Source organism: Trachurus japonicus, chromosome 20, assembly GCF_045865225.1.
Source record: "Trachurus japonicus isolate A0001 chromosome 20, Traja_1.0".
In the NCBI taxonomy this organism is placed as follows: Eukaryota; Metazoa; Chordata; class Actinopteri; order Carangiformes; family Carangidae; genus Trachurus; species Trachurus japonicus.
The window spans coordinates 21,561,706-21,585,193 of NC_140926.1; the positions used below are offsets into that span (position 1 = coordinate 21,561,706).

Here is a 23,488-nt window from a genome sequence, read left to right on the forward strand (position 1 = left end):
AACTTGATGGTGTTGCTAATGTGCTCATTACTGTTCTGCTGAGCTGATTATCATCTAATGTAAATGAATACAGGTTTATAATGCAGTGCAGGTGCTCTCCCTGTCAGCTTTTTTCTTAACACCTAATCATTTCTCTCCTCCCCTCCCGTCCTCTCTCCTTCCTGTTCCTTCAAACGCCTCCTCCTCCTCCTCCTCCTCCTCCTCCTCCTCCTCCTCCTCCTCCTCCTCCTCCTCCTCCTCCTCTCCAGCCGCCGTTTCTTTTCCTCTCTCCTGACCTGACCGGTTCACCTCGTTTTCTCTTCCGCTGACCCCCCGAATGTTCTTCTCTCCTCCAGCCCCTCACACCGGCCTGACCACGGCTGAGTACTACCACCAGATGGCTCTGCTCGCGGGCCACCGTAGCCCGTACACCACCGACCTGCTCCCCTCTGTGGCGTCCACAGCCGGCGCCAGCAGCGCCAGCGCCCTGCACATGGAGTACCTACAGGCGATGGAGAGTAAGTCTGCATGGATCACACACACACACACACACACACACACACACACACACACATATGATCATACAATGATGCACAGTCAGATCTCCTTATTCTGTGAGGCATTTCATGGCCATGGGAGTTTTCAGCACTTACCATGAAGATGTAAATGTCAAGTCTTGAAAAACATTCCTGTTTGCATTGAAGTGACAATGTATTTTTTAAATCACTGGTTCTCAAAGTGGGGTCTTTCAGTATACTGTGTCTCTATCTAGACTGTATCTCCTTCCATAAATAAGAAAATGACAGAATACTGGACTATTCTGGTTGTAGGTGTGTAAAAGATCTTAATAATCCAGAGGTACGAGACATTTAAGTTTAATTCATCATTTGACGAATTCAAAATCTGGAAACCTGGAGGTTTTAGTGGACAATTATGACCTATCTGTTCCATTCAGCACCAGCTACATATGGTTGAAGGTGGATTTTCTTTACACACATAGGTTGTTGTCTTAAATGTAGAATTATTGGCGACTGAAATTATGTTTAAGGCGCTGTAGCAGGTGAGAAGACACCTACCACATCTTTGCCCACTGGGACGCCACCTTAAAGTATTATAAGTGCATCCCTCCACATTACATTACAGCATGGGTGGCCCCAGTGGGAATTCAACCCTTAAAAATGCACCTTCACAACACACCTATCTGCTGCTATATATAGATGAAGCTGCAGCTCAACCACGGCGAGGAGGGACCTGCAACTTTACTTTGACATGATTTAAATGAGCTATTGTCTTAATGTGTTGGGCTCAGGACTGTGTGCAGAGGACTTATGCTAATGAGTTATTTTAAAGTGTAAATAGGAAATTAAACGCACACTGAATCTTAGAAAGGTCAGACAGCCTCACCCCGCTCCCTTTGATGAGAATGTATTTAGTCAGGCAGACGCCGCTTTCATGGAAATCCGGGGTGAAGTTCCCCCTATTCCTCCGCACAAACTAATTAAAACTAGCCAAACTTGTGCGGGTATCAGAAAATTAATTGCTATTAAGTGGGAATTGGAATGTCCCACCATTCATCATTGGAGAAATCCTTTCTTCTGTGTCACTTTTTAAGATTAATAGACTGAAACAAAACAATTAGGGACAAATTTAAGTGGAGATGCGCTGCTCCTCACTTAAAAATCGCCTGTGATCATTGCTGGTAATAACTCATCATGTTTCAACAATGTGTGTTCCAACGCCAGAAAAATTAACACTTTAAAGCTTTGTTGGATTTCAGAAAAAGGAAAAAAAAACATACAAAGAGCAGAGTCTATCAAGAGGCTTTCACTGATAATCTGGGCTACCATGTTACTGCGGCTATTTTAGTATTTTTCACATCAGTGTAATTACCTTCAGAGAGAGCTGGGCTAATGAAACAATGGGCCTGTCCTGCCTATTTGTGCTTTAATGGGCTATTGTCTACATTCTCACTGCCTAATTAGTGCCATAGCTCTCACAGATCACCACACTAAAGTCTTTATTAGATAATTTAAATCAGCTTTATATTTTTTCCAACTCATATTAAGTTGTTTTTCTTATTAACAGGTTTACTTTTACTGGAACTGTTTTGTATGACCTGATTAATTGTAGTTATTAATTATATGGCAACACTTTACTTTGAGTTCCTCTACTTAGCATTTATAAGCATCAACATAATAAAAAAGTCAATAATATAAAATATGACTTTATAGGAGAAGTTTTACTTTACATGAATAAACACGTAAAGTTGCATACAGCAACATTAAAGCAACTGTTAAAATATTTTTTTCTTGCTGTATTTTTAGCAAATAATTATAACACATATCGTACATTTGCCAATTCAAGTTTTTTGTTGCTCAAAAGAAAGTTCAGAGTAGTCTTATATTACACTGTACCCCTCCCCTGTGATGGCCTCCCTCTCCGGTGGCCCCCAGGTGTGTCAGCGAGGGTTCAACCCTACTTTTGGGCCCAGCTTTTATTGCCATTGCCGTCAGTCCGGTGTGTCTGAACCCTCCCCGGCCGCCAGAATTAATGACGCGGCGCGTAACCAGCCATTGTGTCCATAAATCAAGAGGAAATTAGAGGGACAGTCCTGCGACGGTCCGGGACGCTCCTCTCTCTCTCTCCCCGGTTGGCCGATTTATCATTTGGGCTGCGCATTAATAAACACCACTCCCATGAGGCTTTGCAGTGGTGGGACGCTGGCCTTGCTCCTCAGCAATAAGCCCCCCTCTCCCCTAATTCCCCACAAGTGGAGCCCGTCTCTCACGCTCATGTGGATTTGGCTTCTGTAAAAGAGAAAAAAAGAAAACGTCAGGTGTGTGAACATAGAAAGTTTGATTTGTGGAAACGGGATAATAAACGTGAAATTTCTGATCTTCGCCGACTGAAATCGGCATCAGACATATCGAGGAACGTCACATGACTAACCACATTGTATTTAGCGATTATGTGAGCTCAGGGATTTGTATGTGTGTATGTGTGCTCAGCCCCCCCCTCTCCCCTCCCCCCTCCCCCTTCTCTAAGACACAAAAAAAGACAGATTTTCTATACAATGACAATGTAAAGGGGGTGTTGCTCTCCATACGGCTCGGTGCTTGTAGTGTTAGAAACTCAGGACTACGTATGCCAGAACACCACCGCTGCCACCGCAGACGCATCCACACACACACACACACACACATCCACACACTCTGATTACCATGTGAATGGAGCGCTCTGTAATCGTTGGATGTGTCAAACGAGAGATGGAGCATTTACGTTTGGGAGATGGATGGATTGTGGGGGACGTAAATATGAAGGGGGGGGTTATCGGGGCTGCGTAAGCTGGTTTTGTTTGCCTTTATAAAATAACTCAAAATGTTTTATTTCCAAGTCTTGAGTCACAAAGTCATTGTGTCAGTTCATGCACAAAGCGCGACATCCCCTCAGCGGTTTTTTTTCTCCCCTCCTTCCATCTCCCTCTGTTTTTCCCTGTCTTGTTTGTGACATCTCCATGTGAAAAGACAACAAAAGTCATGTTTTAATCTCTACCCGTGGCTCATTGTATGTGCAGAGAGAATGGTTGCGCTGTTTTCCGCCTTTTACCTTTTCAAACCCCCTTTTACTATTTCCAGTCAACACTGATTGCATTTGAATAACGAGTCAAATTGGACTTGATTAAATATTACCATACACAGTCAGAGCATTTCTCCAAAATAAAAGGCATGTTTTCTCATGGATGAAATGCAAGCAGTGCATCAAGTGACAGCCGAACACTCAAACAGATGAGTCTTTTGTCTGATGATTGACAAAAATGTCATCTGTTAGGGTTAGATTAGGTTAGAGTTTGGAAAACCATGCAGGAACCAGCGAATGCTCTTTTTGTGATCTGTAACTCATTTGTAGGAATTTAGCCGAGGCACGTCTCCAAAAAAACATGGAATGAGGGAGCAGATAAGGGCTGATGTGCAGTTTTACAGGCAATTCTAACCTCTCACTTCTATAGCAGCCACTTGGCAGTCACTTCTGTTCTCATACCTTACTCTTAAAAAAAAACAAAAAAAACATCTCCTCCTCTCTCCTCATCTTGCAGGCTCTCGTTTCTCGAGCCCGAGGCTGCCATCACGGCCCAGCAGGAAGCGCCCCCTGCCCATCTCGCCCCTCTCCGAGCACAGCTTTGACCTGCAGACCATGATTCGCAACTCGCCCAACTCTCTGGTCACCATGCTGAACAACTCGCGCTCCAGCTCCTCCACCAGCGGCTCCTACGGTCACCTCTCCGCTGGAGCCATCAGGTAGTGCACTGTTTGGAAAATGACCTTGCCCAGAAATACATTTTACACTGTGTCATCGTCCTTGTCCATTTAGACAAACCTGTTTGTTTCCTTCAGTGTATTACAAGCAACTGATTTAGAAACATTTGATAGTTTTCATGCCAATGAATTAGATCAGGGGTGTCAAACGTACGGCCCACGGGCCAAAACCGGCCCACCAGAGGGTCCAATCCGGCCTGCGGGATGAATTAGCCCAGTGTGAAAATTACATAGAAGACAGAGGAGGCATGATATTGTTAAAGTGAAATTCCGGCGTAAGTGTAAACCATGGTCAAACACACCGTAACACCGAGTTAGACCCCCCCTCGAGAGATCAATTTGCCCGACCGCTACATTCACGAGATCCACCAACTTCAGCAAATACCGCAATATCGCCACACACGGCGCTGTCCGGATCCACTGTCTGACCGCAACCAAAACGCCACCATTTGCCCAAAATAATGCTCAGAACTGCACCAAATGTCATCAATAGTACACACAGGGTCCCAGCACGTAGTACGAGTTGTCAAACATCTGCTAGCTTTGCCTGTTTTCTTTAGCAAGGAGATGCAACTCAACTCACCTACTTCTCCTCCGGGAGCCGCTCGTTGGTGAGGAAGCCCTGACGAGTCGATCACCGAGTGCACCGGAGTTCCGCAGCTCAATCAACAATTACCTCATGGAAATACAATCAGAGTTTTTTTTTTTTTATCTTGCATATCACTTTATAACTATTATTATCGAGTGCTGGCCACGATATAGGCGCAAATGAGCATTTTTAAGAGCTGCGGAACTCCGGTGCACTCGGTGATCGACTCGTCAGGGCTTCCTCACCAACGAGCGGCTCCCGGAGGAGAAGTAGGTGAGTTGAGTTGCATCTCCTTGCTAAAGAAAACAGGCAAAGCTAGCAGATGTTTGACAACTCGTACTACGTGCTGGGACCCTGTGTGTACTATTGATGACATTTGGTGCAGTTCTGAGCATTATTTTGGGCAAATGGTGGCGTTTTGGTTGCGGTCAGGCAGTGGATCCGGACAGCGCCGTGTGTGGCGATATTGCGGTATTTGCTGAAGTTGGTGGATCTCGTGAATGTAGCGGTCGGGCAAATTGATCTCTCGAGGGGGGGTCTAACTCGGTGTTACGGTGTGTTTGACCATGGTTTACACTTACGCCGGAATTTCACTTTAAATTACATGTATTTTTCTCCAGAAATTTCAGGTTCATAGTGTTGTGTAAAAGGATAGTCCATTAAATGTAAACATCTTAATAATGTACTTGTGCTTCTTTGCACTATGAAAAATGGAAAAAATTTAGAGTCCTCATTATTTATAGGTTATTATGTTATTATATTAATGATCCGGGCCACTTGAGATCATATTGCTCTGTATTTGCTAACCCTATATGTAAAATGAGTTTGACACCCCTGAATTAGATAGAAATGCATCTTTGCATTCAATCCAAAGCATTAAAAGTGTTTTATACTCTTTTATTTTTATACAAATTCTATAATTTGTTACTTAAGTAGGGCAAAGTCCAGCTGACTTCATCACAGAAAGTACCACCGTTGGGTCTTCTGTGACTCAGGAGTGGGCCGTTCAAAGTCTGTTGATAAAACCCCTGATGATGTCATTGTGATGTCATCTGGGTAATCTTCTCTTGGCCACAGTGTTTAATGATTCAGACTTCAGAAAATCTTGACAACTTGAGGTTGAGAATTAGAAAAAAAAGTGGGTTTAAACAAAGTAGGGGTGTGATGATGAAAGACACGGTCAGGCTGCATTGTGGGAATTGTAGGATCCAGTGTTTCTGGAGCTTGAGCTCTAATAGAAAGTTAATTATACATTTAAATTTGGACTCTCTTCTGTTTGAATCATCTGCCTGGTTTTATAGAGTGATATGAAATCAATGAACTGCTGCTTTAATGTTACAAAACATAACTATTATCCTGTCAGGATGTCTTTTGGGAGCTTTGATTGACTGTGTTGCTCTCAAGGTGGTCGTTGAGGGACTCACATGTGCCAATAAAACATCCAACAGCAGGATTTTCCCGTAGGGAACGATGTTCTAAACGATTTTCTAATATCATTGATCGGTGTTTTTCATAAAGCGGTGGAAACCTACGCGTCTCCCCCGGGACGGCGCCATGATAATTGTAAAATACTGTAGTGTTAGAGAAGAAGGCTAAAGAAGTGTGCAGCGGAGAGAACAAGCGTATGTGTGTGTGTATTGTCCACGTCAAACCCCCGTGTGGGTGACGATCTCCCAGCCAGCGGAGTCAGCCTGCCTCCCCGGCGGCTGGTGTCAGTCATCCCGTGCCCCTCACGGAAAACGTCACATACATCACACCATGGAACCGCGAGAGAGAGAGAGCGAGCGAAGGGAAGTAAAGGAAAGAGGAGAGAGGTGAAATGGAAAAAGATCCATCGCCCCACCCACAGCCATTGATCAGCAATCTGTAAAGAAGAACCTGATCAATCACGCTGCTTGCTCGGCCACTGTCCCGGTGACAGGACCCAAATAGCCCGAGCCAACAGACTGATGAGTGATATGACAAGCGGATGGGCCCCCAAATGTGTCTCGGCCCATTGATTTCCACTCGGCTCGTAATAAGATCAGCAGACATATGGGCCGCGGCCAGAGCGGAGCGTCAGGGCTCAGGATGAATGGAGGCCGCTGCTGTGGAGCCACACAGATCTGTGTTTATCTGGCCGTTCACCTGTGGTTAGACTGACCCGAGAGGAGAGGAGAGGAGAGGAGAGGAGGCTCGGTGGCTGCTGGGACTTTTTCTTTCTTTCTTTTTTCTTTTCTTTTTTCTTCTTAGCATCAACAAAGTTAACTCAGGATGAGGGTAAATAAACAGAGGAAACAACTCTGTTGCTCCAACAGGAACATCATTCTTCTTTATTTACAAGGCTATCGGACACACTCCAGATTGTTTATCATCTGTATCATTTTGCCCAGTGGAAGAATGACATACTGCCTTACACAGACCACATGATAATTCACTGCGTGTTAACAAGCTGAACATTCATTGGCAGGGATTTGCCGACAGCCCCACGGTTCCAGCATTACCACAACATTTCCTGTCAGATTGTCCTCAGGGATGAGGAGCTATCCAGAACAATCCATTTATTCACTGTATTTCCCCCCTTTTGCCTCATTGCCTCTGTAACTGATGTTTTAGTCAAGTTGTACTTGTAGTTTTATGATTATTTTATCCACTCCGATGTAACCGCTTTTGCATTTTCCTCTTTCCTCTTTCCTCTCTCCCCCCGCCCAGCCCGGCGTTAAGCTTCGCCTACCCTCCGACCCCGGTGGCTCTGCACGTGCACCAGCAGCTGATCGGCCGCCAGCCGGGCCTGGTGGGCTCCGCCTTCGGCCACAGCCCGCCTCTCATCCACCCGACGCCGGCCTTCGCCACCCAGAGGCCCGTACCCGGCATCCCCCCCTCCGGCCTCAGCGCCAGCGAGCGCCCAGTCATCTCCAACGACTCCTCACAGGTGAGAGCAGCAGCGTGCGATTCATCATCACAGGTAATAAGATAGCGGCATCGCATCATGCCATAGCCACATCCAGGAGAAAGGCAGCGAAGCCGTCGCAGTATACAGGCAGGACCCCCCCTCCACGTGCACATCTCCAGGGAGTTTCCTCCTACTTGTGTTGTCTCTTGTTTTTCCGCCCCAGAACCTGCCTGCAGCGAACAACAAGGGGCTTGTTAGCATAGAATCCCACCGCTGACTCCATTAATCACTAGAGAGAGAACAGGGATGTAGTGAGGGGATATTGACATGGATGGATGGATCCAAAGGGACTTTTTCACTCTCCTTCCTCAGCCCTTACTGTATGTGCGGGCCCACATTTGAAGTAAATATTCAGTGTTTATTACCCGTCCTCCCTGCTGTTTCCCCCCATTGCGGGGATTTTGCATTATGGTGAATGGGGGCCTCTTTCATTAATGTTCCTTTTCCTTCCTCCTGAATAAACAGTAGTTATTGTTTCGGGGTCACCGCTGAATCGTTTGTCTCTCAGCAAAGATAGATGTGTTACAGGAACACAGAGTGACAAGATCGCTACGGTGTCAAACAGAAAACCAAGAAAAAAAAACTCCCTTTCCACAACTCCATAAGTCTATGTGTTCATTCTTTTATTGTATGGTTGAGCTTGGCGTGTAACAAGAATTCCCCCAGGGGCAAATCAAAACCAAGGCCACGCTCAGGTCATCCATTGGTTCAGCTTCATTGAATTCATTAGTTTATTTTAATTGCAATGATTAGGGCAGCTAATGTTTTGCATAGTTTTTTCATTAGCATAGTTAGTTAAAGCTCTAAAAGCCTGATACAGAATCATTAGAGTTCAACCACAGTTTGTGTTTTCCTGGTTGATTAAGGTGCTGAGCGACTGACATTCGTATTGATATCGCTACATAAAATAAATAAAACAGAAAATTTCAAGAAGTTTAAAAAAAAAAGGGATTGTGTATATGGATGACACTCAAATATTGTATGTGTATCTCCACAGACAAAACCAACGAGTGAATCCGCTGTGAGCAGCACAGGAGACCCCATGCACCACAAGCGCTCCAAAATGAAACCAGAGGAGGAGCTGCCGAGCCCGGGTGCAGTGAGCGTACAGGTGAGGACTGTCTTTCATTTCATTTATCTGCAATATCAACATTAATTTTCCATATCTTTCTGGCAAAACAATCTTTTTTTGTCTGTATCCCCCTACAAACTGGTTTGTAATCCCAGAATTCACCATCTAGGTTTTATTTTTAGATTTTTTCCACTAGGATAAAGAGCCTATATAATAGTTGGTCACCTGCCATCATGGCTACAACAATACACAAGCTTACCAGCCACAGTCTGTATTTATTTACCTGCATTTGCCCATTTTGTTGGTGCTGGTTCCCCACCCTGCTCTTATCACTTTTCAGTTTCCGAAGCGAAACAATCCATTGATCTTTGGGACACTGGAAGGAAATTGTTTTTTGCTTTTCTGTTTTATTTAATTTTATTTTAAGCAGCTGGCAAAATGAAAGAGAAACGTGATAACAGTGGGTGTTTGCATCTGCAGGAAAAAAAAAAAAAACCCTACTAGAGTCGATATTCAGCTGCAGATCGCAGCCCGAGGTGTGTGTGTGTGTGTGTGGTGGAGGCTGCGTTGGCCCACACCAACTCTCTGCTCTGCTCAGCCACCTAACTGTGACAGTGAAATATGTCTGGGCTAATAGAGCAACCTACAGCAGGAAGAGGGGGTTAGATTCCTCAAATACTCGCCGCCGGTCCTGTCGTATAACAAACCTCAAACACAGAGCCGGGCTTTCAGCGCTACATTTCCGCTCTCCACACTTTTCTCCCAGACAGCCAAACAAGGCCAGATTCACAGGAGCACCGAAGCTCAGACCTGTAACCAAATCATTTTTGGCTGTGAACCAGCAGGAGGTTAAAAGAAATGACTTTCCTGACACATTTAGATGGACTGATGAGAGGGGAGGCAGCTCCTTTAGCCTTTAGAGCTTGGGTTTTTTTAATTTTTTAAATCAGATTACTCACATTTTACCTCACATGTTGTGCTGCATGCTTTTTTTTTCACTTTTTCAGGACCATCCCGACGGCATGACCCTGGTGAAGGAGGAGGGAGACAAAGATGAGAGCAAACAGGAGCCGGAGGTGGTTTACGAGACCAACTGCCACTGGGAGAACTGTTGCCGCGAGTTCGACACGCAGGAGCAGCTAGTACAAGTGAGTTACATTTACAAAAAAAAAAAAAAGAAAAGTAACCCCAGTTGTTCTCCAGGTCCAATTTAGTGTACAATGTGTGTTGTAAGCGTTTTCACAGTAGCATCAACAGCAGCAGCAGCAGCAGCAGTGCCCCTCTGGACGATGCCTCCTATCAGGCCCTGTATGTATGTATGTGTGTGTGTGTGTAGCAGCAGCAGCCTGCAGTCGAGTCTGATACTGGCGCTGGATTCCTGATTGGATCCAGGGACGGTGGTAATGGGCTCAAAAAGCTGGAGAGCACATCTCACAGCTGAACTGTGCTAACTGATTTGGTGGGTTAAGCCTCCCAGAGTCAGGATGTTGAGCTTTGTGGCCGACGCCGGACCGGCCGGCCGGCTGGCTGGCCCTCCTCCTGTCCTGTCTGTTATCACAACTCTCACACAGCCCGGGAGATGGATGGCTCTCATCACGCTCGCGCCCGAGGGTTCACTGTTAAGCTAAATATTAATGACATTATGGTCGTATCACCCCCCACACCACCCCCGACCCACACCCCGCCACTACTGGCTACTTACACTGATGCTATTAGCTCTGCTGCTCTGGTGCGGCCTGTGAACCGATCACCCCGTCAGAGGAAGAGAGGCTGAAGTTTTGAGAAATGGTGAAAATCCACCACAATATGATGCGGCGAACAAGGGATACGCACATACACACACACGCACACACACACATCAGCCGCACATCTGATAGAAAGATCCTCAGCTCTCCACAGCTGTCTATTTGCCGTCTTGACATTGCAATCCTCAGCCGCGGTGGTAACCCCTATCTATAATTGATATCCTCAGCGCGGAATGGGCTGCCTCCCGTGTTTGAAGGGCTCGGCTCAAAAGGTTGAGGATCTTGACAACTTCTTGCCCCTGTTTCAGGGGAGCGGGATGAGTTAAAGGCGGCGGGAGAGGATGGCGGCTCGTTAATAGAGCCAAAAGCTCGGCGCGCATCATCCTCTCTCCCTTACAGTAGTCACACCAGGTGGCCACCCCCCCCCCCCAAAAAAAGAAAAAACAAAGCAACGTCCTCTCATTCATTCCTGCACATATTCCATCCAGCCTAACCTTGGCAGGCTGCGCTCATTATCAGATCGCTGTGTAGACACACACACCGACAAAATCCGTATTAGTTAGTTCTTCCATTTTTCCATCTTGGAATTGTTTTTCTTTTTTTTTTTTCGTTTTCCGTCATTTGACTTTCTGATAGTGCGTTTTATTTCTCATTTTCTATGCACATGCAGATATGCAGAGAGATGCCAATAAAAGTCTTCGCCTACAGAATCCCTGCCCTCTAATTCAGCAGAGCGGACGAGAAAATGCTCTTATCTCTGCGCACCCCCACCCCCCTCAGTAATAGGATAAGTACAGTATTTGGACCACAGTGGCTCTCCTCTCACACTGGGAGGGGGTTTGGGGGTGGGGGGTGGGGGGGGGATTTCCATGTAACCAAACAATGGAGCGTCCCTTCCCCCTGTACTTGTCTTCTGAAATGGCTTTGGGGGAAAAAAACATGATGAGGAGGAAAAAAAAAAAGAAGAAAAAAAAACAGCTTCTCTGTTGGTTGGAACCGTTTTCACAACTTGCTTTTGTGCAAAGTTTAAACACGGATTCGTACTCGACTGTGGTCGTCTTTAAACAATTTGTCTGCTGTGTTGACAGTCGTAAAGAGCGGGTAAAAAGGGGAAAAAAAACGCTTTCTGAAGTATTAAAAGTAGCAGCTGCACTGATTCGAATACCCCACTTCCTTTGTGGTTGGCCTAATTTTAGAATTAAGCCTTCACACCACCCTCATCGCTTTCCACCTTGTTCAAAAGCACTCCTGCCGCGCTCTTGATGCATATTTTTACACTCTCAAACATGCTCTCACCATGACATGCCACGGCGCTCCTTTATCATCTGCGTTTAAGCGCTCTCGGTGCAGCCGATAAGATAAACATCAGATCTATGCAATTTAGCTCACTTATCTGGCCTACCCAGTCAGCAAAAGCGAGGCGGGTGTCAATTTTAGTTTTCGCTGTATTTATTTCATTTATTACATTTCAACTCTCATACCTCTCCCCATCTCCCTCTCCACTCAGCTCCACATTCTCGTGCTTCCCCATTTTTTTGGGCCCAAACCTCTCTCCCTCTCTCATTTTCCTCTTTCATTTTCTCTCCCTCCCCTCCTTTCCCCTCGGAGGGAGCACTTTTAAAGATAAGGCCTGGTGGCTTCTTTAATGTCTCTCTTCTGAAGTGGGCTTTTTTCACTCGGGTTTGTCGCCGGAGATGCCAACCCCACACTCCTATAATTCCCTAATATGGCCTTGCTCAACAGTCTTTTTATTATTTTCTCATTGATCCATTACTGATACTTCACCATGGCGAAAACCTGCGAGGCAGCTATGCATTTTCACTGATGTTGCAGCGGTGAAAAAAAAGTGAATGTAAGCCACGCTGTCGTCGCCACGGCAAAGCGTTTTCCTCAGTAGCCCACAATGTGGCTGTAGAGTAGAGTGGTCGCACATGAGATGAAATGGGAAGTAAAAGCATATTAAAAAAATGATTGTTTTTTCATCACAGATGTGTGAGATGAATTTGCATAATTTATTATTTTCCAGCTTTTTTTTGTAATTATCTGTAATTATCACTTTTTCCTTCCCGTGAACTGGAGTGTTCAGTTCTGTCCTGTCATTATAAGTCACTGGCAGGCAGCTGACTATATGTGGGGTGTGTGTGTGTGATAGGGTTGGTGGTCTGCATGTGTGTGTTCTCGCAGCTCATCAGGCCTTCTCTACCCACCACAGTGTACCGCTCGGTTCCAGGTCAGCTAAGTAGGGTGGCGTTGTGATGTCCTTGTTCTTAGGTGGGGAGCCGGCTCTCCCTGGGTGCAGCCTCGCTGAGGCGGCGGCTGTGCGCCTCCCCGGTGTTACGGGGAGATAAACGCGGGCGCAGTCTGAAGGCAGCCCCCCTCTCTGGCTGCTGGCACAGGCCTTTAATTGGTAAAATGCAGATTTTTTTTGATCAGGAGAAGGATTAGGGCCCTTATCTGTCTAGAGTATCTTACTCTAAGATGAAAAGACTGCGCTGAATTACACATGCCAATTCTAGCTCCCTGCCCCCTGCTCGCTCACGCTCTCACTCTCATCCACCCTCCTTCCCTCACTCTCTCAATCTTTCCCCCTTTTTACTTTCTCCTCCCTCCACTCCCCACCCCCCTCCTGCCTCCCTCCCTTCTTTGCCTTTTTCATGCTGTTTTTTCCTCTCTCTTTACACAAAGCACTTCAGCAACTGACATCACAAAAGAGCATATGATTTATTAGGCAGTGTTTGATAAAGCTAAACGGTGTTGCGGGTCCCACAGCTTAGTGAAATTGCCTTGTAAACAGGCCCTCTTTTCATGCACGCTTGCATTCTAATGCATGAGGGCTGTGTCCCAGAGAGAGTTTGATAAGGAGACATGGAGATGGATACTGAAGTGGGCAAAATAGCAAAAACAAACACACAAAAAAAAGATAGGATTCTGTGTATTACAGTAATGCGTGTGGAGATGTGTGGGTTTGAACGTGTAGAGGGAAGAAAATAATTTGAAATCAGAGCCTTTTATTTATTTAGGCCTTTTTTCTTCTTTTTTTTTAAAGCACCAATCCTGAAATAAAATAGTTTTATGCATTTATATTTATGGGTATTTTTGCAGAAATAAAACAGTGTTTGCACCTGTATGTGTGTGTGTGAGTGTGTGTGTGCCTCTCATACGTCACAGGCGGCTTCAGTGTCCCCTGTGTCCGTGTCGCCCGGCGCTCCCTGTCGTGCGACTCCCTCCTAAATCCATCTTGGTGGCGTTTTTACAGTTGTTGGCCGATAAGCTGGCAGGGGGAAGATGAATAACCTGCCGCGCCGCCGCTATCAGCACCTGTTTGTCGATTTAGCCGGCCAACGGGGCCTGTCTGCTCAGCATGGAGATTATTGATTCAATAAGAATTGCCATTAGATCATGCCATTAGGTTTTCTCGGCGGCCCCCCTTCTCTCCTCTCTCCCCCCTTGATGCTGTCCGTCCCCCACTCTCTCTGTCAGCTCCGAGGCTCATGCATCACACCCGTCAACGACCTCCTTCATTTGTACAAACAGGGTGCGAGTGTGTATCCATCTGTGTGTGTTTGTGTGTGTGTGTGTGTGTCGGTGCCAGCCACTGGCGTGATCCAGCACCGCCGCGCTCTCTCCCATCGCTCTCAGCCAGGGGGATATTGAACGCTGCTCACAACAGACCGATCGCTTGCCACAGGGATTCCCTCACAGAGAAGAGAGAAAACGAGAAGACGAGTCAGGTTTTCTGAGGCTCTGACCGAGCAGGGGAGTAGATCAATCTTTGGGGGGCCAGGGGTGGAGGTGGAGGGTGGGTGGGGGGACTTCACTAACGTCTGTGGTCATCCAGTCCCCAATCATTTTCCCCGGAATTAGTCTTGTTTTGTCACTTTAGAATTAAAAAAATGTCAAGTGAGAATAATGGAGGTCCTTTTGCGGATATATTAGTGTCGGTCTCTTTTTGTCGCACCCTGCTGTTAGGGCGCTGACTCATTTGTTGACACCCCTCCTTCACTGGTGAGGGAGGGCAGAGGTTTTGCAGTTAGAAGAGACTCGGGGTCAAAATGTGTTGGAAGAGAAAGAGAGAGAGAAAAAAAAAGATTAACAGTAGGGCGCATTCTGCTGCATGTCATGGTCATAGTTGAATGTGGGGTCACGATCTGGCCAGTGGGCAGGGCAGTAGGAAGGTACAAAGATGCCATTGTCGGAGCTGTGTGATGCCCAGAGGGGGAACTGACCCTGGATACTTTTATTTGCTCTGGTTGTGCTTGTTTTATAGCTCAACAATCATGCGAGCGAGTCCTCAAAGACGGCATATTTTCCCCCAGACATTTAAAGGAGCATTCAGAGTCAAGTCTCTATTTATCTCCTCTTTCTTCTCTCCTGTTGCCATACGGCTCTCTTCTCATTCACCCCCAAGGTAAAAAAGACTCTTCTCTGCTGCTCAGGAATGTAATAATACCGGTTTCTTTTGGTCAGGATATTGTGTCTGTCTCCCTGGGTTTAAATTGCTCTCGGAAAGGCACTTCAGAGGCCACCACACAGTGTTGTCTATGAAAGACAGCCAGATGTTGACTTCATCCCCAGAGGGTCTACGTCTGTGTCTATTTTTTCCCCCCCTCCTTCCCCTGCACCTCCTTCATTCCTCTGTAACATCCACTACTTAGCCCCTTTTACAAGACAGTTAGTGAGAGAGGAAGAAGGATGGGAGGAAAAAGGAGGAGAGAAAAGAGGGCCGGAGCTGGAGAAAGGTGCTGCTGGGAGATATAATGCTCGGCTGAAGGTGTAAAGCCCTCGCGTTTCAGTTCAGATGCCTCGACTGAACTTTTGATTTCTCGCCCTCATCTCCCCTCACCTCCCTCTCACCTCCCCCTCCTTCCCTAAGCCTCAGATTGGAAGTTGCCACGGCAGCACAACTGTCAGCCCTTGTCACAGGAGGGAGCGCGGGGCCGGATGTGATGCCAAGTGACAGGGTTTTTATTTGAAAATCCAGTTCAGATCGGACACCGAGACTCACAAGTCGTCACCCAGTCTTTGTTCAGATTCTAACAGTGACAGAGGGAAGAGGGGGGAAAAGAGATGGCGGCTGAAAAAGGAGGGAAAGTTAAGAGAATTAAAAGAACCACATGCAAAAAATGGAAAATGGGGAAAGATGTCATTATATTTGTCTTTGTGCAGAGCAAAAAAAAAGAACCCTCAAACCAATCAACGAATCAGCTTAAGCCAAAATGACGCAGCATTTACTTCACTGTCAGGAGCTTGGATTAGTGCAGGAGCTGTTTTGAGTTTACGTTCTCTTATCTTCTCTCCTAGCACATCAACAATGACCACATACATGGGGAGAAGAAGGAGTTTGTGTGTCGGTGGGAGGAATGCTCACGAGAGCAGAAGCCCTTCAAGGCACAGTACATGCTGGTGGTCCACATGCGTAGGCATACTGGGGAAAAACCACACAAGTGCACAGTAAGGATGCTTCTATTTGCTCAGTTGATTTCATTGATAATGATGTTTTTTTGTTATTTTTTTAATATCTAACCTATGTCTTATGCTGTGTTCCTGCAGTTTGAGGGCTGCGCCAAGGCCTACTCCCGTCTGGAAAACCTTAAGACCCACCTACGTTCGCACACTGGAGAGAAACCGTATGTGTGTGAGCACGAAGGCTGCAACAAGGCCTTCTCCAACGCCTCGGATCGGGCCAAACATCAGAATCGCACGCACTCAAACGAGGTACTTGAGGAAGAGAATTTCAAACAGCTACACCTCTTTGAGTTGGCGACACACCTCTCACATCTCATCTGTCTTCTTTTTTTTTTTTGCAGAAACCGTATGTGTGTAAAATCCCAGGTTGCACCAAACGCTACACGGACCCCAGCTCCTTACGCAAGCACGTGAAGACGGTGCACGGCCCGGAGGCGCACGTCACCAAGAAACAGCGTGGAGATTACCCACGGCCTCCGCCGCCGCCCCGGGAGGGGGGCAACGGCCAGGGCAGGTCGCCGGGGCAACTGCCTCTGAGTGGGTATACAGACCAAAGGGAGTACAACCATGCTACCTCAAAACAAGATGAATGTCTGCAGGTCAAGTCCATCAAAACAGAGAAGCCCATGGTGAGACTTTATCTGAAGCTTTGTATCATGTTGCTCCGACTCACAACTTTAACACAATGTAGTTTCCTTTACATCCTTAATACTTCTACTACCAATTCCTTTGCTTTTAACATAATGATTTGACTACTACAGTTGTGTGTATTAAACATTTAACCAGGAGCATGGTTGAAGTCTTCTAATGAGCAAATCTTTTCTTCTGTTCAATGCTTCGGCATGTCCCTCTCTTTCTTTCTAAGGACAGTGGGTAATCAGGTGAGATAGGTGTCCCTTCACATTGTATCTGTGAGGTCTGGTCTCATTCTTCGTCCTTTTTTTTCCTGACCATTGTTTCATTATCTGTTTGACTTTTTTCATCCTAACAACACCCGCATGACACTTCCACCCAAAGCGCACCGCATTTGCCGTCATTCTCGATTACTCCCTCTCATTCTCTTGTGATATTCACCGAAGGCAGATGCATTTCTCTGAGCAGTGGCCCACCGTTTGCTTTTGGCAGAAGTGTGAGCTTCTGAAAGTTCGCCTGACACTGTCCAGGGCTCCACTCTTATTGTGCAGCCAAATTCAAAAGAGGGTGAATACCCTCCGAACACTGTTGACACTTGATGCCAAAAAAATTGATTCCATTATTCCTCAGTGCAACATAGCTCCTCTAATTCGGTAAACAACCTAATTAGACAGGAGACGCCAGTCTCATAAGAGGATTTTTTATCCTATTTGCCCAACTGCTGAAAACCTGAAACATGATTTTCTCTTTTAAGGCATTTTTTTGTGTGTGTGTCCTGACTGGATCACATGCACACAATATTATCTATCAAACACCTCCTGTTCCGTCAACCAGCACAAACTGTATAGATAATGCAAAGAGGATTATATAGCAATCTTCTTTTTCATAATCTATTTTTTAAACTTTTTATTTCTAATTATTAATATCAAAAGGGGATGCATCCTTCCAGGCATTACATCATATGTTGGTTGTGACATACTGCACATGATGCTGAATGTGACTTCCCTTGTGTTATGTAAAGGAGACTCTATAACCGTCTGCTCTTTGTCTCTCTCTTCTGTCTCTTGCTCCTGGTCTGTGTCCATCAGACGTCTCAGCCAAGCCCTGGCGGTCAGTCTACATGCAGCAGTGACCAGTCCCCCGTCAGCACCTATCCCAGCAGTGGAGTCCAGCTTGCTGTGAGCGCCGGACGCTCGCCAGGGGAGGGGCTGGAGGAGGACGAAGAGAAAGAGGAAAACGAAGAGGAGGCGGAGGAGTGTGAGGGTGAGCCAGCCCCCATCATGGACTCCACGGTCTCCACGGCGACCGCGGCCATGCTGACCCTGCAGGCGAGGCGAAGTGTCGGCCGCCCCCTGCGCTGGATGGAGCACATCAAGATGGAGCGGCTGAAGCAGGTGAATGGAGCGCTGCCCAGGCTGGGGCCCCTGTCCCCTACACCGCCCCCCAAAGGCTCCACACTACCCAACATCCTGGGGAAGGGTAAGGACAACTTTCAAAACCTTCTCACTTTTTTTTAAAGCCCCAGTATGTAACTTATTTGGCTTTTTATTAGCAAAAATTGAATATTGCTTTCATAAATACGTATTTCACTGAAGTCGAATCACACCCGCATACAAATGAAAGCTTTCTGGTACCTTAGAATGAGTTGTTACAAGTTGTTACAAATACATAAGGGGGGGGCGTCTGACGTCTGCCCAATTTCACGTGAATGCAACATCAAGAATACGTTCCGATATGCAACCGCACCGCTAGATGGGCGTAATTCCTACACATTATATCTTTAAAGTATATTTTTTGGGCCTTTTTGCCTTTATTTGACAGCACAGTTGAGAGAGACAGGAAATTGGGAGGCAGAAAGAGGGGGAGTGGCATGCAGGAAAGGATCGCCTGATGCGGGATTCGAACCCGGGGCGCCTGCTCTACCCACTGCGCTGCAGGACGCCCCTTTCAAAACCCTTACACTTTCCCAAATGCTCCCAACCCCATTGTGTGCATCAAGAGCTTGTGTGGACACTTTACAGTTCAAAAGCACCTGTACACATAATTTACACTTCACCACAAATGTGTGTACAAATCTCATTTTGAGCTATGGATTATCCTGAATTCCATCTTTTGGCTGAAGCATTCAGGCAAAGCAAATGCTTCAAATTTATATTCTGCGGGAAAATGCTATCAGGCCCATATCAAGTTGTGTATCATATCATAGAGAATAGCATGTAACAATGTTTCATGGCCAAATTCTGCCAGTTGTCTTGGGTAACATCTGTTTTCAGGGATCTCTCCGCACTTAACTTGTTTGGCGGTTTTTTTTTTTTTACTCTCATCCTCCTGTAATCTCTCTTTCACCACATAATTTCCTTGTTGTCTCTCTTTCTCTCCGTGTTCAAACGTTCTTCATGCCCCGTTTCTCTGTCTGTGTTTGTCCCCAGGATCCTGTCTGGGCAGGCAGTGGGGGGTGTCTGCTCCTCAGCCACCTGCTCATGCTGAGCTGGGCAGCACGGAGCTAACGGTGCTCAACTTGCTCCGAGACCGGCGCGACAGCAGCGGCAGCGCCACCAGCTCGGCCTATCTGAGCAGCAGCCGCCGCTCCTCGGGCATCTCCCCCTGCTTCTCCAGCCGACGCTCCAGCCAGGCTTCCCAGAGCGAGGGCACCCACCACCACCACCGCCGCCTCCACAACCTCAGCTCCACCGACTCCTACGACCCCATCTCCACTGACGCCTCCCGCCGGTCCAGCGAGGCCAGCCAGTACGGAGGTGGGGGGTCGGGAGGGGGAGGTGGAGGGATATTCTCAGGTGGGGGCTGTGGAGGTGTAGGAGGAACGGGCATGGGAGGAGGAGGAGGAGGGGGCTCACGGGGGATGCTCAATTTAACCCCAGCGCAGCACTACCACCTTAAAGCCAAGTACGCAGCGGCGACCGGCGGCCCCCCTCCCACGCCTCTGCCCAACATGGAGCGCATGAGCTTGAAGACTCGCATGGCCATGATGGACGACGGCGGCAGCAACCACGGTTTGCCGCCTCTGATCAGGCCGCATCGTTGCAGCGAGGGCACCAACGGGTACACCAACGGGTACATGATGGGACACGCAGGTTACAGGAGGAGGGTCCTCTACCCCGGTGAGGGACCACTGAACGGGAACCGGAGGGCCAGCGACCCAGTCCGGACGCAGACTCTCGACGCTTGCGGTTTGCCCCCGGTGCAGCGCTTCAACAGCCTTAACAACCTCCACCCTCTTCCGCCTCTGTCTCATCATTCGACACCCGAAACTCGCAACTTCAGCCTCCAGAACTACACGCGCTCAGAGGGCAACCTGCAGAGAGGCCTGCAGCACTCGCCGTACACCCCCAGCATCGCGGAGCACGCAGCCTTAGAAGCCCTGGCCATGGAGGATGAGGCCGGCCTGTTGCTCGGGGATGAGGATATGCTACCGGACGACCTGGTGCAGTATCTCCACTCCCAGGTTCAAGTGGATGGTGGCTCCTACATGCACATTGAGGACCAAATAGCTTCTAGCCAAAGGGATACCTCCCACCCGTCTAATGAGGAGTTGGAGCAGATGCAGACATCAGGGTTGAATGTGGCCTTCCCGGGGCCTCATAGTCTCCAGCAGCAGATAGCAGAGAGGAAGAGCCCCAGTAAACTTCCCATCCAGTGGAATGAAGTGAGCTCTGGGAGCACGGAAAGGTCTCCTCAGAGAGGACACCACCAGATACAGTGCGGAAGGTGGTCGGGCACAGAGCATGGACCTGTATCTGCACCTTTTGGCAGGTTTGGGAACATGGTGGTTCAGCAGCAAGTGCCCCTTGATTTCCAGAACAGTTGTTCCCAAGCTAATCAGTCTCAAAGTGCTTGCTACGTCAACGGTGGGGTGAAGCTAGAGGCGTCGCCGAACTCCTGCATGGACATGAGAGGTTCTAGTCACAACTCTGCGAACACCTTCGGAAGGCCAAACTTCTCGCAGATGGTGGATGAGCCTCTGGGCCCCCAGGGCTTCAAACAGCAGGCCTCCAATGGACCTCAAAAACAGAGCCACTTCCAGCAGAACCACAACGGTAGCACCTCTTGTCAAGTCGGGAATAGCCTCAACCACAACAGGGGTTCCATGGACAACCTCCCCAGCCTCTCCCAAGGGACGGCGCTCCTTCATCACAATCGGCAGGTCCACCACGTCCCTCGCCCACCAAACAACGGTTACAGGAACTTGGTCAGGACCCAGCAGTACCTCAGCGCCGAGAGTGAGATCCAGGGTAGCCTGAACCAGCAGCAGCAGCAGCAACAACTGCAGAGGAGTGGGGACCATTGTTCCCTGGCACATCAGGTATCTGGGCTGAAACTGGAGGCCTCGGACCACGGATACTTAGAGCAGGGCTTTGGGGACTGCCTCTCGTATGAACCAGCGGATCGGAAGGCCCCTTCGTTCCCCGTCCTGGAGGACCAGTGCTTGCTGGACTCCATGGCCGAGTCGGTGGTGGGACAAGGCGACGGCAGCGGTGGCAACGGGAACTCGGTTGCCCTCCTCTCCCCCGGTGCGGACCAGGTGACCAGCACAGTGGACGGCAATGTGCCCGGTGTATTAGACGAGGGGGTAAGTCTGGACTTTGGTGCCATACTGGAGGATGGCTACGATCAGGGCAGCTTGGTCTCGGGGGTGTTGAGTCCCTCCATCTTCCAGGGTCTATCCAGGACCTCATCACGTCTGACCACCCCTCGCACATCCGCAACCTTCCATAGCGTGGCCCCCGGCCTGAACAACATGGCCATCGGAGACATGAGTTCTCTCCTCAGCACCTTGGCTGAGGAGAGTAAGTTCCTGGCTATCATGCAGTAGCGTCTCTCCCTCTCTCTCTCTGCTTTCTCCTCCCTTAGGAAAAAATGGAAAAAAAGGAAGAGAAAAACTCTGGTGTATGTGAAGATAAAGACAAAAGTGGCAATTATGAAAACTTTATTCTGTACTTAAAGTGTTCTGGAATAGGCAGTTGCCAAACCCATTTATTTTGTAAAAAAAAAAAAAAAAAAAAAGTCATCCCACCCAGAAATGGGATGTGTTAAAATTATGTATAGTTAAATAGTTATATTCCTTTTCTGGAATGAAGGCTATTTTTGGAAGCCCTTCTCTTTGTATTACTATGTGATGGGGAGCTAAAGCTCACGTCTTTGAAAACAGTATTCTGTGTGTTGTCACTGTTTTTGCTGTACACACTGTTGGTAAAAAAAAAAAAAAAACGCATGCAGTTGAGGTTAAACATTGAACACTGTCTATATTAGTACATAGACTAGCCCATGTGCCAAGTATCTACCGTTCTGATCCCACAGGTACAAAATCGCTAAATCCATTTCTTGTTCCAGCAGGTGAGACATGGGTCATGAATTTCATGGGCCCTGACGATAACTTTATATATCATAGGTTTTAATAAGTGGTATATTTACATTTGTTGTCATTTTGTTTGTATGTTACTTTTGTGAATCTGTAAATGTTTCAGTGCTTCTACCAACTTTTACCAAGTGGTGTTTTTGTCAAGATGGTATCGAGTCCAAAAAAAAATAACGGACAACACATCCAAGTCTTCAAGGCACCGTAGATAGTCGTCTACTTGATATCTAAATGGCTTGATTTAGTTAGTCTGGTAAGGTACTCCGTGTATATAACAGTGTTTTTTATATTCCGTTTGTGATAATCTGTTTTTTGATGTTGGATTGCACGGTTGTTTGGAGCTGATGTGAAAATGGACATTTTCTCCTCGATGATCAAAGGTCCCATTTGGTGCTTTATGTTTGCTGACATGATATGATATGAGTACTTTATGGTTTTAATCTGTCTTAATGACCATCAGTGGTCCACAGCACATGGATTTTCCTCTCATAATGATAAGTGCTGTAAAGTGATGTGATTTGTTTTATAGGAAATCATCTGCATTGTTTTCTCCAAAGCTCTTAAATTCAGAATGTGTACTGCCATCGAGTATTGCAGTGACTTTGTCAGCAGTGTTAGTATTGCCTTGCAGTTGTATGTGACTGCGCACAGAATATTAAGTAGTTTACGTTTTATTCAGCATCAAAGCAATGAGGTACAAATTGTTTTACTGTTCTGTACTGTATTGTTTGGTACTACTTTGGTACTTTTTTTTGTAGCTGTGCATTCATGGTGTTTTCTTTTTTTCTTCAAAGAAGTAGAAATCATTTCCTTTTGAGAGAAGGAAATTACATTGAGGTATGTGCCTTATACGTATCTGCCTGTCGGTAAAGAGAAAGATCACTGCCAATCTTCCATTGTGAATTATGAAAAAATACAAATTAAACATGTAAAGTGTCTTGTGAGACCTGAAAAAAAGAAGATAAAATGCTAGAACATTTATATAAGAAAAGTCTGAATATCAGAAAAGTAAAGATTTGCGAAATGCATTCTACTTTTCTTTGATTTTGTTTTTTTGTTTTTTGTTTTTTTAAGTTTTCACATTTATTGTGCTTTTATATATTATATGTAAATACAATACTCTTGCTGTAGGTTTAGCAGAGGAAATGGGGGAGTATCCTGGGGCCAATAAAGAACTGACTTTGAAAGCAGGGATTCCCAGGCCCTGGGTCGAGGCCAGACAGATCTGGCTCAGAGCGGAGCTTCAAGTGCCCAGCGCTGCCCCTCCGCCAGAAGAGCCACTTTGCTCTTTTATAACTGACTACAAATGTTTGTATGGTTTTAATAAAAATGGAAATTATATTTTAAGTCTCTTTTCCTTTTTATTAAGTCTCTTTTCCTTTTTA

The 23,488-nt window shown here is 46.8% G+C and overlaps 1 protein-coding gene across 1 annotated transcript in view; it reads left to right on the top strand.

Moving 5' to 3' along the window:
• gli3 (GLI family zinc finger 3) overlaps window positions 1-23,444 on the top strand; it is a 96,097-nt gene extending 72,653 nt beyond the window's left edge. Inside the window, exons 6-15 of the mRNA XM_085763886.1 lie at window positions 336-497; window positions 4,073-4,274; window positions 7,573-7,792; window positions 8,811-8,924; window positions 9,893-10,033; window positions 15,932-16,081; window positions 16,181-16,345; window positions 16,438-16,725; window positions 17,818-18,208; window positions 19,159-23,444. Of these exons, the coding sequence (XP_085620012.1) occupies window positions 336-497; window positions 4,073-4,274; window positions 7,573-7,792; window positions 8,811-8,924; window positions 9,893-10,033; window positions 15,932-16,081; window positions 16,181-16,345; window positions 16,438-16,725; window positions 17,818-18,208; window positions 19,159-21,560 (4,235 nt within the window). The 3' untranslated portion in view covers window positions 21,561-23,444. The remainder of the gene's footprint in view (window positions 1-335; window positions 498-4,072; window positions 4,275-7,572; window positions 7,793-8,810; window positions 8,925-9,892; window positions 10,034-15,931; window positions 16,082-16,180; window positions 16,346-16,437; window positions 16,726-17,817; window positions 18,209-19,158) is intronic.
• The last annotated feature ends 44 nt before the right edge of the window (window positions 23,445-23,488 follow it).